Raw genomic sequence first — 13,495 nt, 5'->3', positions numbered from 1 at the left:
AGACAGGCTGGGGGGGAGGGGGAGGAGAGGGGAGGAAGAGGGCAAGGAAGTGGCTGTGGAAATGTCCTTTCTGTTACAAAAAAATAGAGAAATTCCACCTTACTGTCCATGTCGGTGGCAAGAGGGACTGGGTTATGAGTGTTTTCCTCGAATAAGCCAACATCTTGGCACAAATTTAACCAGTTTATTTTTTTCCATCAATCAAAAGATGCTTGATTCGTCATTTGGTATATGCAACCTATTGTCCAAACAATGATGCCATTGTTTCGTATTCTTTGTAAATGCTTTTCATTGTCCTAAAGATATATATATCTATATATACCTATATAGATATAGATGCATACACACACACATATATATATATTTATATATATATATTTCCCTAAAAAAATATTTCCCACTCTTTTCTGTCCATGCTACAAGATGGATGGGATGGGTGACTGGGGTCGCCTCAGTGCACAGGGTGAGTTGAATGGCGAGGTGACAGGAGACAATCGCAGCGCATTCCCACTCATGCCAGATATGTTGTTTAGGCTCCTCGACTTTTCATAACCTTGGGTTTCAAAAAAGAAGAGAAGAGAGCATTTTTTTGAACAGTCACCAATATAATGAGTGAGAGATCTGGACTCTGAGACAAGGATAACTCTCTGGGGCAAGTCTACGCAGGCGTACTCTCGGAGAGAAGAAGGCGCGAGGGCTCTGCTCTCCACTGCCGGCCAGGTTTTTTGAAGTCTTTTCTAAAGAGAGAAGTACTTCCACCTGTATGATTCAAAATTCCGGGTCCCCAGTATGCTACTCAATAGTCAATGTGAATCTGTCAAGTGAATCGGAACGTTTCACTCACGTTCAAAGAAGCTAATGACTTTTTTCAATTTTTATTGATACATCTCAGAATAGGCCCTTCGAGCCACGCCACCCAGCAACCCTCGATTTAACCCTAAGCTAATCACGGGACAACCTACAATGACCAATTAACCTACTATCCAGTTCGTCTTCGGACTGTGGGAGGAAACCAGAGAACCCAGAGGAAACCTGCGCATTCAGAGACTCCTTACAGAGGACGTGGGGATTGATCTCCGAACTCCGACACCCTGAGCTATAACCGCTATGCCAGTGTGGCGCCCCTTTTATTTTATATCTTACGACATGGAGGGTGACTTGGGCCGATAATTTTACACCAGCTGTCACAGCATTCCCATCATTCCGTTTCTGACGTTTTCACCTTTGACCTATTCACAAGCCCGTCAACCTCACTCTGATTCTCTTTCCGCCCACCTACACTTAATAGGTTGGGTGGCGGGGTGGAGATATGTCACTCCTTCCCTCCGCTAGCCTGCAGGTCACCCTTGGGCAAGTTGGAGCACCTGCTTAGCCCCTCCGATCAGGGGCATGTGAAACCATGGCAGCAGGTGATGGATGGTTGTATGAGCAGCTGGTCCGTACCACAAGTCCTGGTTATGTGACCCACTGAAAACAGGCAGACAATCTCTGAAGAGTATTGATAAAGGCTGAGGTCACCCGTCTTGTAAAGATGCTGCCCAGAAGAAAGAAAAGGCAAATAATTTCTGCAGAAAAATTTGCCAGGAACAATCATTGTCATGGAAAGACCATGATCACCCATGTCATATGACATGGCACAACATACATAATTAATAGGTAACTCGCCAAAGCCAATTAACTTACTCTCATGTCTTTAGGGTGTGAGGGGAACCCAGAGCACCTGGGGAAAGCCTTTCGATCACAGCCTGTCCACACAGACAGTACTTGCTGCTGGGAAGCAGAAGAGACTGAAGATGCTGGGATCTGAAGTTTTAAAAAAAACAAGATGCTGGAAGAACTCAGCGGGTCAGGCAGCATCTGCGGAAGAAAATGGATACTCAAGTTTTAGATGATGATCCCAAATTGAAACATGGACTTTCTATTGCCCAACCTACTGAGTTCCTCCAGGGTTTTATTTTCATCTCCAGCATTTGCAGTCATTTTTGATTCAACCTGTACCAAGGCAACATATTTATCTGTTTATTGCTTGTGATGGTGTTCAGTGCATTGGAGTGGGGGGTGGGGGAGAAGGATTGGATCCAGGTGGTTAGAAACGCAAGGCAGCAGTACTAACCACTGAACTATTCAGCCATTCAATAGATATCCTTTCCATGCTCTAAAAGAATGCTGGCTCCCTTAGGCTAACTGGTGGGAGCTCGGTTAGAGGAAAAGGTAAACCTTTTTAATTTCAGCCCAGCCCAGATCCAATCCAATTGGATCTAGAGCATTCCTGGTTCCAAATAGTATTTCTTCATTGAGATGCATTGCAAAACAGGCTCTTCTGGCCCAGCAAGTCATATCGCCCAGCAACCTGCCTATTTAACACCTGCCTAGTCACAGGACAATTTACAATAACTGATTAAACTACTAACTGGAACGTTTTTGGACATATTTCTGGAGCAGATGGCAAATGTACTTTTGAAGGGAGAGTGAAAGGAAGTGGTACGTTTGGTCCGGACACACCGAAGGATAACCACCTCAGTAGCAGCCCTCTACCTTGTCAGTACGGTAATGGCAGGCCACCATTAATAATGGTGAACAAGATGCCACCAGAAAAAAGGTAATAATCAAGTTGTTTTACCTTGATTAATAATTGTGAAAGGAACCTTCCACACTAATTCAAGTTGCTGTCATGTCAAGCCTTCCCAAGAAAGACATGTCACAAGATAAAAGTCAGATTAACATCAAATATTTTATTTTTCTATGTATCTATGTATCCATCTATCTCTCTATCTATTTATCCATCTACCTATCTATCCATTGATCCATCTGTCCATCTACCTGTCTATCTATCTATCAAATCCATCTATCTATCCATTAGTTCATCTGTCCATCTACCTGTCTATCTATCTATCCATCAATCCAACTATCCATCTATCTATTTATTTGTTTAAAGATACAGCATAGAATAGACCTTTTCACCCTTCAATCTGCACCGCCCAGCAACCCACTTATTTAACCCTAGCCTAATCACTGGACAAGTTACAAAGACCAATGAACTTACTAACTGGTACATCTTTGGACCGTGGGAGGAAACTGGAGAATGCAAAGAAAACCCACGTAATCCGCGGGGAGGGGAGGGCGACGTACAGAGACTTCTTACAGAGGATGCTGGGATTGAACTCTGAACTCTGATGCCCTAAGCTGTAATAGTGTCATGCTACTCTCTGTGAAACCCGTACCTTAACTGTACACAGACAGTAAGGTCTGCACTCCATCAAATACTCCTCGGCGAGACAGCCCATTAGGTATCGAATAAAATCCCACCTAAGCTGTTCCACCAAACATTTCAGGGCAGGGGCAGTACAGGTTAGGTACAAAGTTCCCTCCACTCTGTCCCATTGAACATATCCTGGGGAGAGAGACTAAGGTACTTAACTGTCCCATTCCAACATGTCAGTCCTTGGCCTTCCCTATTGCCCAGTGAGGCCACTCTCAAGTTGGAGGAGCATCACGTCATATTCCAACTAGGTAGCCTCCAACTTGATAGCCTCTAACTTCGTAGTTTCTTTCCCCTCCCTTCTTTTTTCTTCTTCCATTCCCCACTGTGGCCCCCCGTCTGATCCCTTCCCTTCTCCTCACCTGCCCATCACCTTCACCTGGTGCCTCTCCAACTTCCCTTTCTCCTCTGATCCTCTCCCATCAGATTCCATCTTCCCTCTACCACCTCCCAGCTTCTCACTTCGTTCTCCCCCCTCAGCCACCTTCCCCCTCATCTGGCTTCACCTATCACTTGCCAGCTTAAACTCCTTCTCTTCCCCCTGCCTTCTGATTCTGTCTTCTTCCCCCTTCATTTCCAGTCCTGCTGAAGGGTTTTGGTTTGAAACGTCAACTATTTCTTCCTCTCTATAGATGCTGCCTGGCCCACTGCGTTCCTCCAGCATTTTGTGTGTGTTGCTCTGGATTTCCAGCATCTGCAGATTTTCTTGTGTTTATGATTTGAAGCCTCCTCTATACTGCCCTGGGCAGTGACCACACGGGTTAGATTACAGAATGAATCTTCCTCTCCATGGGGTTTGCAACCTGGGGCTCCACGGACCCTTTGCTTAATGGTATTGGTCCATGGCATAAAAACGGTTGGGAGCCCCTGCTCTATAGTGTCCCATCTTCAACACAGGGACAGCAGAGGTTAGATATAGAGTAAAGCTCTCTCTATACTGTCCCATGAAGTTCCTCTATAAATCCTTCATCACTCCAATCTCGGTAAAGCACCCCTTGAGGAATACTCTATCACTGGGAGATCTTTTTGCACAACCCACTGTTATGGCAACTAGAACTTCAGGTGGACTTGTTAAGGGTTCACGTTCATTATCCTCATTTCATCTTTTGTAGAATCCTCTCATTGGCCACACTCACAACCTGCTTGTCTGTAACGGATTCAGTAGGAGGTGGTAGGGTATATCTCAGTATCTCAGTTATATAGATGCTGTACAGTATAGCCCAGCACAACACAGACGAGGCAGAGGGAACTCCGCAGTCTGCAGTCACGAGAGCAGAAGATGCAGTGACGGGACGGACCGATGCAGGGTAAACTCAATTAAGCTTGCAATATTGTCACACGTGCTCATCGTACTCACTGCAAGTGCTAATGCAGCCACATTTCAGTGGCGGAGTTCAATACACAGAGGCTAAAATAGTTCAGCGCAGCAAACTGCCTTGGTCTCCAGTTAATCACCAAGTCCTATGTGAAAATACATGTAGGGAGAGGTTTTTTTCCATGGTTTCTTACTTTTTTTAACTAGTTTTAGGCATCCATTAGTCTTGCGAGACCATGGATCTGCGCCTGGAAAGTCTTCACTCTCCAGGGCGCAGGCCTGGGCAAGGTTGTATGGAAGACAGGTAGTCTCCCCTCTCCATGACACCGATGTTGTCCAAGGGAAGGGCATCAGGACCCATATAGCTTGGCACCAGTGTCGTCACAGAGCAATGTGTGATTAAGTTGCCTTGCTCAAGGACACAACGCGTTGCCTTTGCTGGGGCTGGAACTCACGACCTTCAGGTCACTAGTCCAGTGCCTTATCCACTTGGCCACGTGCCCACACTTTTTAACTAGTATTTTGGGCATTTATATGCTTTTTCAACTCTCTTGTAATCCTTTGACTCAGGATCTGAGTTTGTGCACCAAGGAATTGATTTCTTTCCTGGGGGAAATGGGCCCCTTTCTCTTTGCCTCTCCTAACACAATGGTGGCGAGGCAGTGAGCGCAACACTATTACAGCTAGGGGGCGTCAGAGTTTGGGGTTCAAACCCAGCGTCCTCTTTACGTACACCCCGTGGAACGCGTGGATTTTCTCCGGCTCACCCGGATTCCTCCCACAGTCCAGAGACGTGCAGATTAGTAAGTCGATGTGTTGTTCCTTGTGACACATCTGGCCATTTCTTTAGCGTTTTTGTCTGTTTCTTTTTTAATGAGGCCGAGCTGCTATGCAGAACACGGATGGAAAGTGAGCAAGGAGCTGGCCAGATTCGAACCCAGGACCGCTTGCCTCGAAGTCCAATGCAGATGGCTAGCAGGGTAATTGGTTGTTTGTAAATTGTCCCGTGATTAAATTAGGGTGAAATCGGGAGTTGAAGGCCGGGAGAGCTTATTCCACCCTGTATCTCTAAACAAATGCAAATAAGTAAAATAATAAATCTATATAAATCAATGAACGTAAAGCAACAAAATACAGCTCCATGAAATCTTTCCCCAAAATCTCCTGGACAAGAGGGTTTTTCGAAATGGGGACTTCTGCCAGCGAGTTAAGATGTCTCAGAGTCAGTTGTGCTAACATCATTCACACCCAGTCATGCATCCATGCCGATATAACAGCACCGCACACTCTATACAAAAAACAGCACGTACATATGAACCACAAACCACTGACAGAAAGAACGTCAAGGGCTTTCGTTTTACTCGATCCTGTCGTGTTCCTCCTCTCCTCGTTTCCAAAACAAAAGGCTCCCCGTCTCTCACTTGGCAGTGCACGGCACTGGGATCTGCGGTTACCCCCCCCCCCAACCACGTACTCAATATGCCTCCTGTGTTGACCTGCCAAGAGGCACACTGGCGGACTTTGGCGTGACCTTCACTGGCAGAGAACAACCAATACCATTAAGGGAAGGGAGAGACTGGGATGCCAGTACTGCTCCAGGTGGAATTAGAGATTTCCTGGTGGATTGGCTCTACTTAAACCTATTCAACTTAACGCAAAGGCAATTCTCAGCAATGGGAGAATTACCTGCTGGTGGGATATCTACAGATCACCCCTGATACCCTTCTAACCTCTATGCTACCAATGACTAGACCCTTTCTGGGAAATCCCAACCATGGAATACTGGAAGCCTGAACCCACCCACTAGTGGCCTACCTCTGGTAATAGATTGCAGAGATATATAGTTAAGCAGCGGTCAGACAATATGAGTATTATGGGATGAGCTGAACAGGCTGTACGGTATAGCCCAGTACAACACCGATGAGGCAGTGTGCAGTAACAGGAAGAGCAGAAGATGCCTTTGATGGGACTGACAGATGAAGGGGAATCAATGAAATAAGCCTCCTGCTGGGCAAACAGGAGAACCAATACTACAAAATACCCACAAACTCAACCAACTCACTGCCCTTATTGAAGGAAGCTGTGAAGACACGGGATTAGCTCCTGAGAAGTGAGGAAACTGTGCACCAGAAAAACAAAGCAGCAGCTATCACATTAACTGTGTCTTACATCACATTCCAATCCCAAAGGCCACTTGCCACAAGTCTTTCAGACGGTTTGGATGGCAGAGTGGAGATACATCTCTACCAAAGGAGGTGTGAGGCGCTCCTTCGCTCCGCTAGCCTGCAGGCCACCCTTGGGCAAGGTGTAGCACCTGCTTAGCCTCCTGATCAGGGTCACGTGAAGCCATGGGAGCAGGAGGTGGGTGGTCATTTGAGCAGCCGATGCATATCACAAGTCCTGGTTATGCGACCACTGATGCCAGGCAGACAATCTCTGAAGAGGATTGATAATGGCTGAGGTCACCCGTCTTGCAAAGACACCACTTAGAAGAAGGGAATGGCAAACCACTTCTACAGAAAAATTTGCCAAGAACAATCATGGTTGTGGGCAGAGAAAAGAATAAGAACCACAGCTTGTAGGGGGTCTTTCCCACAGGAAGAGCAGATTAAAGACAGATGAAAGACCATTATTGCCTCTCAGAGTCCAACCCTACATCCCCATCGTGAGAGATGAAAATGGGTAAGGCTGGCCAACAGGGCTCCTGTGAAGCTGTTTAGTACAGCGGGCACAATGGGTTACAGAAACACTGATGAACTCTAACCGTACCATCTAACTTTTGATGACGGAGACGGGAGGTCATCAGGTCGTCCACTGGGAGCCAAAGGCCCAAGAAGAACAAGAAGGAAGACCGTGATCGCCCACGTCATATGACACGGCACATAATGATAATTTTGAAAGACAATGACCTTGCTTTTTATAAAATTATATACCAGTTGTGTTTTTTTTCTTGTTCCTTTTGGAATCTGACAGGAAATGTCATATTGGGACATAGCTGACCTAGTCAGAACTGAAACGTCATGGAAAACTATGGGACGAGGCTCGAGAGAAAGTACTTGAGGCAGATACAATAACAACAATTAAAAGTCATTTGAATAAGTATGTGGATAGGAAAGGCTTAGAGGGATATGGGCCCCAAAGTGGGAAAATCGGACTAGCTTAGATTGGACATCTTGGTCACCATGGATGTCTTGGACTGAAAAGTGTGTTTCTGTGTTGTGATACCTATTTTTAAAGCTCACAGACAACCTAGTACTGAGATCTCTTAACCAGTACTATTAGGAGGAATCTAATAACATAATTGAAATATAGCGATAATCAATTTGCTCTCTTTTGGGGAAGTTTTAAAAATTATTTTGTTAATTTAACATTCGGCCCAAGTTTCAGGGCAACTGGAGGCAGATGCTATTGCTAGTGTCACATCTGCTATTTCCAACAATAAGTTAAAATATAACCATTAGATCTTAAGACTTAGGAGCAGAATTTGGCCCATCGAATTTGCTCCAATATTCCATCATGGCTAATTTATATATATCTCAAGAGTGGCTAAGACTTTAGCACAGCACTGTATTTGGCAATGTGGAGTGGAGAGTGGGCTTGTAAATCTGACGGGAGCAAAGGATATTGGGAATGGTGAGGGTGGAGAGTCATGGGAGGGGTGTGGGACAGGCAGCAGAGAAGAAGTGGTGGGATGGGGGGGTGACCCGTTTTCCCCAACCATGATTCCACTCACCCTGCCCCCTTCCCACTCTCAGTCGACAACAGAGACCCATATCAGAATCAGGCTTATCATCACTCACATATGTCATGAAATTTGTTTTTTTGTAGCAGCAGCAGTACAGCGCGATATATAAAATCACTACAGTACTGTGTAAATGTCTTAGGCACCCTAGTTATATATATGTGCCTAAGACTTTTTGCACAATAATGTACCTCCCCAGGGAATGCGTGGGATTTCTCTGGCTCCTCCAGTTTCCTGCCCTGGTCCAAAGACATACCGGTTAGTAGGGTTAATTGGTCATTGTAAATGGTCCCGTGATTAGGCTAAAGCTAAATTGGGGAATGTCAGGGGTTGCTGGCTTCGAGGGGCTGGAAGGGCCTTTTCTGTGTTGTATCTCTAAGTAAATAAAAAATATAAAATAAAAATGTTTAGTGGGAGTGGCTTTACACCAGATTCTCCAAGATCAATTGGAAAACTAACCAGAAATGGGGAATTTCTCTATTGAGGGATGCGAATCAGCTTGTGTCCAATAAAGCACAGAATGTGAAGCACGAGCCCGATTTCTCAGTTTGTCCATTGCTGTGGCAGAATTAGAGCAGCACCATGAAAGCTGTCCCTCAGTCTATTCTCCCAATCCAATCTTAAGGAGAGTCCATGCCAGGGGTCTGGGCCTCTCAAAGTGAACCAATGACATTCTGCTCACAATTCACACTGCACTGGTGAACCAGTCACGCAAACCTAGAATTGTTACAGCACAAGAGACCATCAACTTTTCACCACCTCCGAGAAGACCAGCCTAGATGGCCCCATTCCTAGTTCATTCCTCAATAATCCTGCAACTTATTTTTTCCTTGAGCTCCAATCCATTTCCCTTCTGAAAACCCTGATTGATTCTATGTCCACCACCCTCATCGGAAGTTGAGTTCCAGATCATCACCTCTTTCTGCACTAAAAGAGCGTTTCCTCGTATCCCCCCCATGTCCTTTGCCCATCACTCTAAACCTGCATCCTCAAACCTGACATTGGACATTATCTGGTCAAAGGGCAAGAACAATGTCACAAAGGGGTTTTTTAATAACAGAATTCAATAATTAGAAGAAATTATTCATTGGTAGCTTGTGAAACTTTAAAAATATATTCATGTTATGAGGTCTATGTTCTATCTTTATCAGGTATCTTCATTAATTTCCTGGCACTCCTGGGATATGAGGTGAGCATCACCTCCGACTTCAACATTTATGGTCCACCCTCAATTTCCCTTGACAGCTGGAGGAGAGTCACCTTCTTGGACTACTGTAGCTGCCTCAGAGCTATGAGGGAGGGAGCTCCAAGATTAGACCCCAGCAATAATGAAGGACTGAAGATGAATTTCCAAGTCAGAATGGTATGTATTTGTTGGGGGGGTGGCTGTAGTTGGTAGTGTTCACATGCACCTTCTACCTTTCTCCTACTTGGTAGAAGTTGAAGGTTTGGGAGATGCTGTCAGAGCAGCTAAATGCAGTTCAATTTGTAGATCGCACACACACAACACACACTGGCTGCTTGTGGTGTGGGAATACAGAAGGTGGTGCATTGGGTTTTACCTGGATGTAACCAGTGTGGATAACTTCACTCACCTCAATTACTAACTCATTCCACAACCTACAGACCCTCTTTCAAGGACTCTACAACTCTGTTCACAGTATGTTTTTATTGCACTATGTGTCTCCTTTTGTACATTGCTTGCTTGTCAGTCTTTATTTATGCATAGCTTTTCATAAATTGTATTGCATTTCTTTATTTTCCCGTGAGTGCCTGCCGGAAAATGGATTTCAGGGTAGTATATGGCGATATATACGTACTCCGATAATAGATTTATGCACTCTGACTTTGACTTTTACTTTGGATGCTACTGACTTTTTGGATAGTGTACGAGACACACAGCCAGGAAGTCAGCGAGAATTCCATTGCAATCCCAAGAAGCGAACGCAAAGACTTCAGGGAGTCAGGAGCCGAAGGTATTCAGCTCGTGACATGCTTCTGTAGATACAGTTAACTTTCTGGACAGTGGTAACCCCAAGATGTTGACGATGGGGTTACCGGCCAAGATATTGTCACTGAATGTGGAGAAAAAGAGGTTGGACTAAATTGAAATTTAGAGGTTCAAGAATCACTCCCTGTTTATTCAGAATCGGAGGTTTAATATCATATATTAAATGGCTATTTTTCATTAGGAGCTTGAGGAGATTTGGTTCGTCACCTAAAACACTCGAGAGCTTCTGCAGATGTACCATAGAGAGCATTCTGAGTGGCTGCATCGTTGCCTGGTATGGGGGGAGGGCTACTGTACAGGATCATAAAAAGCTACAGAAAGTTGTAAAATTAGTCAGCTGCAGCACGAGAGTTAGCCTCCATAGTACCCAAGACACCGTCGGGGAACAGTGCCTCAGGAAGGCCATGTCCGTTATTAAGGACCCCAGCACCCAGGACATGCCCTCTTCTCATTGTTACTGTCGGGAAGGAGGTACAGGAGCCTGAAGGCACACACTCAGTGATTCAGAAACAGCCTCTTCCCCTCTGACACCTGATTCCTAAATGGACATTGAACCCATGAATACTACCTCACTTTTTTTTCCTGTTTTTGCACTTTTTAATTTAACTATTTAATATACATATACTGTATATGTATATATACTTACCATAATTGTTTTTTCCTTATGTTTCATATATTGCATTGTACTGCTGCCATTAAGTTAACAAATTTCACAACATAGCCAGTGATATTAAACCCGATTCAGATTGTGAATATCATCAGCATCTGTCATGAAATTTGTTAACTTAGCAGCAGCGGTACAATGCAATATATGATAATATAGAGAAAAAATGAACTGCAGGAAGAATATATGTATATTAAATAGTTAAATTAAGATAAATAGTGCAAAAACAGAAATGTTTAAAGAAGTAGTGAGGTAATATTCATGGGTTCAATGACCATTTAGAAATCGGATGGCAGAGGGGAAGACGGTGTTCCTGAATTGCTGAGAGTGTGCCTTCAGGCTTCTGTACCTCCTTCCTAATGGTAGCAGTGAGAAGAGGGCATGTGTCGTACACACACATCTGCTACACCTTTCTATTCTCAGGGTTATTCCACTGCCTGAGATGGAAACAAGAAGTGATGAACCAACGAGGGGAGGAAGATCATTGTCAGGTGCCACCTTGATATCAAGCCCGTCACCCTCACCTCCTCTCCAGCAGTCTGCTCAACAGATTATGATTGGTCTTGAGGTCGGGAATTTTGGAGGTGGAGATTACTGTTACAGGTATTGCTCTGTTCTGTGCAGTGATTTCTCTCCTCCAACTTATTCTCAGCCCAATAAATCAGGACCAAAGCTATATTGCATTATATTTTGTTTTAAGGAAAGTATAAAGACACAATGTTTGGGCAAGCTTCAAACTCACATTCAACCATGGTCAGACACCCTTACCCACAGTCGGAAGCAGGGGCTGGAAAGAAAAGGTGCTGCATTCCTATAGCACCTGCACCTTCTATACTCCTTTCAGCGTGTCTCAAAATACCTTGCAGCCACGAAGTACTTTTGAAATGGCCAGCCATGTAGATGTCATGGTCAAAAAAGCTCCAAGGCCAGGAGGCTAAAGAAATTTGGCGAAGCCCCGTGCACCCTGACCAATTTTTATTGATTCATCATCGAACCTCCAGAGGAGGTTCACGAGAATTATTTCAAGAATGAGAGAGTTAACATACGAGGAGTGTTTGATGGCTCTGAGCCTGTAGTCACTAGAGTTTAGATGAATGGGGCGGGGGGGGGGTGCTCTCATAGAAACCTATCAAATATTGAAAGGCCTGGATAGAGTGGATGGGGAGAAGATGTTTCCTATTGTAGGGGAGCTTTGGACCAGAGGGCACAGCCTTAGAATAGAGGGATGTCCATTTAGGACAGAGACGAGGAGGAATTTCTCTAGCCAGAGGGCAGTGAATGCTGTATGTGGAATTCATTGCCACAGAAGGTTGTGAAGGTCAGGTCATTGGGTATATTAAAAGTGGAGGTTAATATGTTTTTGATTTGTCGGGGCAGGAGACTGCAGTTGAGAGGGATAATAAATCAGCCATGATGGAATGGCAGAACGGATTTGACACGCCAAATGGCCTAATTCTGCTCTTATGTTTTACGGTCGTATGAAAGGCATTCTGTCTGGATGTATAATGGCTTGGTGGCAGTTGCTCTGCACATGACCACAAGAAATTGCCCAGGAACCAGCCTTCCCTCCATGGACTCTGCCTCATTAAAGCAGCCGGCATAATCAATTACACAACCCACCCCGGACATTCTCTTTCTCCCCTCTCCTATCAGGCAGAAAATACAACCTGAAAGTACATGTCACCAGGCTCAACAACAGCTTCTGTACTACTGTTATCAGACACTTAAACAAGCCTCTTGTAAAATAAGATAGACTCTTAGCCTCATAACCTACCTCAATATGATCTTGCACCTCATTGTTTACTTGCAGTGCACATTCTTGGTAGCTTTTAGACTTTATTCTGCATTTTGTTATTGTCTTACCTTGTCCTACCTCAATGCACCGTGTAATGATCTGATCTGAATGAACAGTATTGCACAATAAGCTTTTCACTGTATCTTGGTACATTTGACAATAATGAACCGATGGCAACACTGATAATCTTTTGCACAACAATCCTCCACAGCTAGCAAAGCAATAACGACAAGATAATCAGCATCTCAGTGGGCCTCGGGCTCCCCAGTTGCTGTTCAAGATGGTATCAATGGATTTCTTGCTTTCAACTGGAAGCCCAGTAGTATTGTATATCCATTCTCCATACTGGTTCCCTTCTGACCCCCTTCTCTTCTCCTCACTTGCCAATCATCTCCTTCTCGTGCCCCTCTCCTTTCCCTTTCTCCCATAGTCCACTCTCCTCTCCTATCAGATATTTTCTTCTTTACCTCTTCCACCTATCACCTCTCAACTTCTTACTTCATCCCTGCCGCTGCTTCCCCCTCACCTGGTTTTGCCTATCACCTGCCAGCTTGATCTCCTTCCACTCCCCCCACCTTTTTATTCTGGCATCTCCCCCCACCCCAACTTCCCTTCAAGTCCTGGTAAGAGCCTCGGCCCAAAACATCAGCTGCTTATTCCTCTCCGCAGATGCTGTCCGACCTGCTGAGTTCCTCCAGCATCTCGTGTC

General features: G+C 44.9%; 1 protein-coding gene across 1 annotated transcript in view; it reads right to left on the bottom strand.

The window, feature by feature from the left end:
* Positions 1-387: 387 nt before the first annotated feature.
* The window catches only part of LOC140204757 (voltage-gated potassium channel KCNC1-like), a 165,675-nt gene continuing 152,567 nt past the window's right edge, over positions 388-13,495 (bottom strand). The window contains exon 4 of the mRNA XM_072271517.1: positions 388-553. Coding sequence (XP_072127618.1) covers positions 417-553 — 137 coding nt within the window. The 3' untranslated portion in view covers positions 388-416. The remainder of the gene's footprint in view (positions 554-13,495) is intronic.

The sequence above is a fragment of the Mobula birostris genome, chromosome 11 (assembly GCF_030028105.1).
Source record: "Mobula birostris isolate sMobBir1 chromosome 11, sMobBir1.hap1, whole genome shotgun sequence".
Taxonomy (NCBI): domain Eukaryota; kingdom Metazoa; phylum Chordata; class Chondrichthyes; order Myliobatiformes; family Myliobatidae; genus Mobula; species Mobula birostris.
The sequence above is the reverse complement of the archived record's forward strand: the minus strand, read 5'-3'. Positions and strand labels throughout refer to the sequence as shown.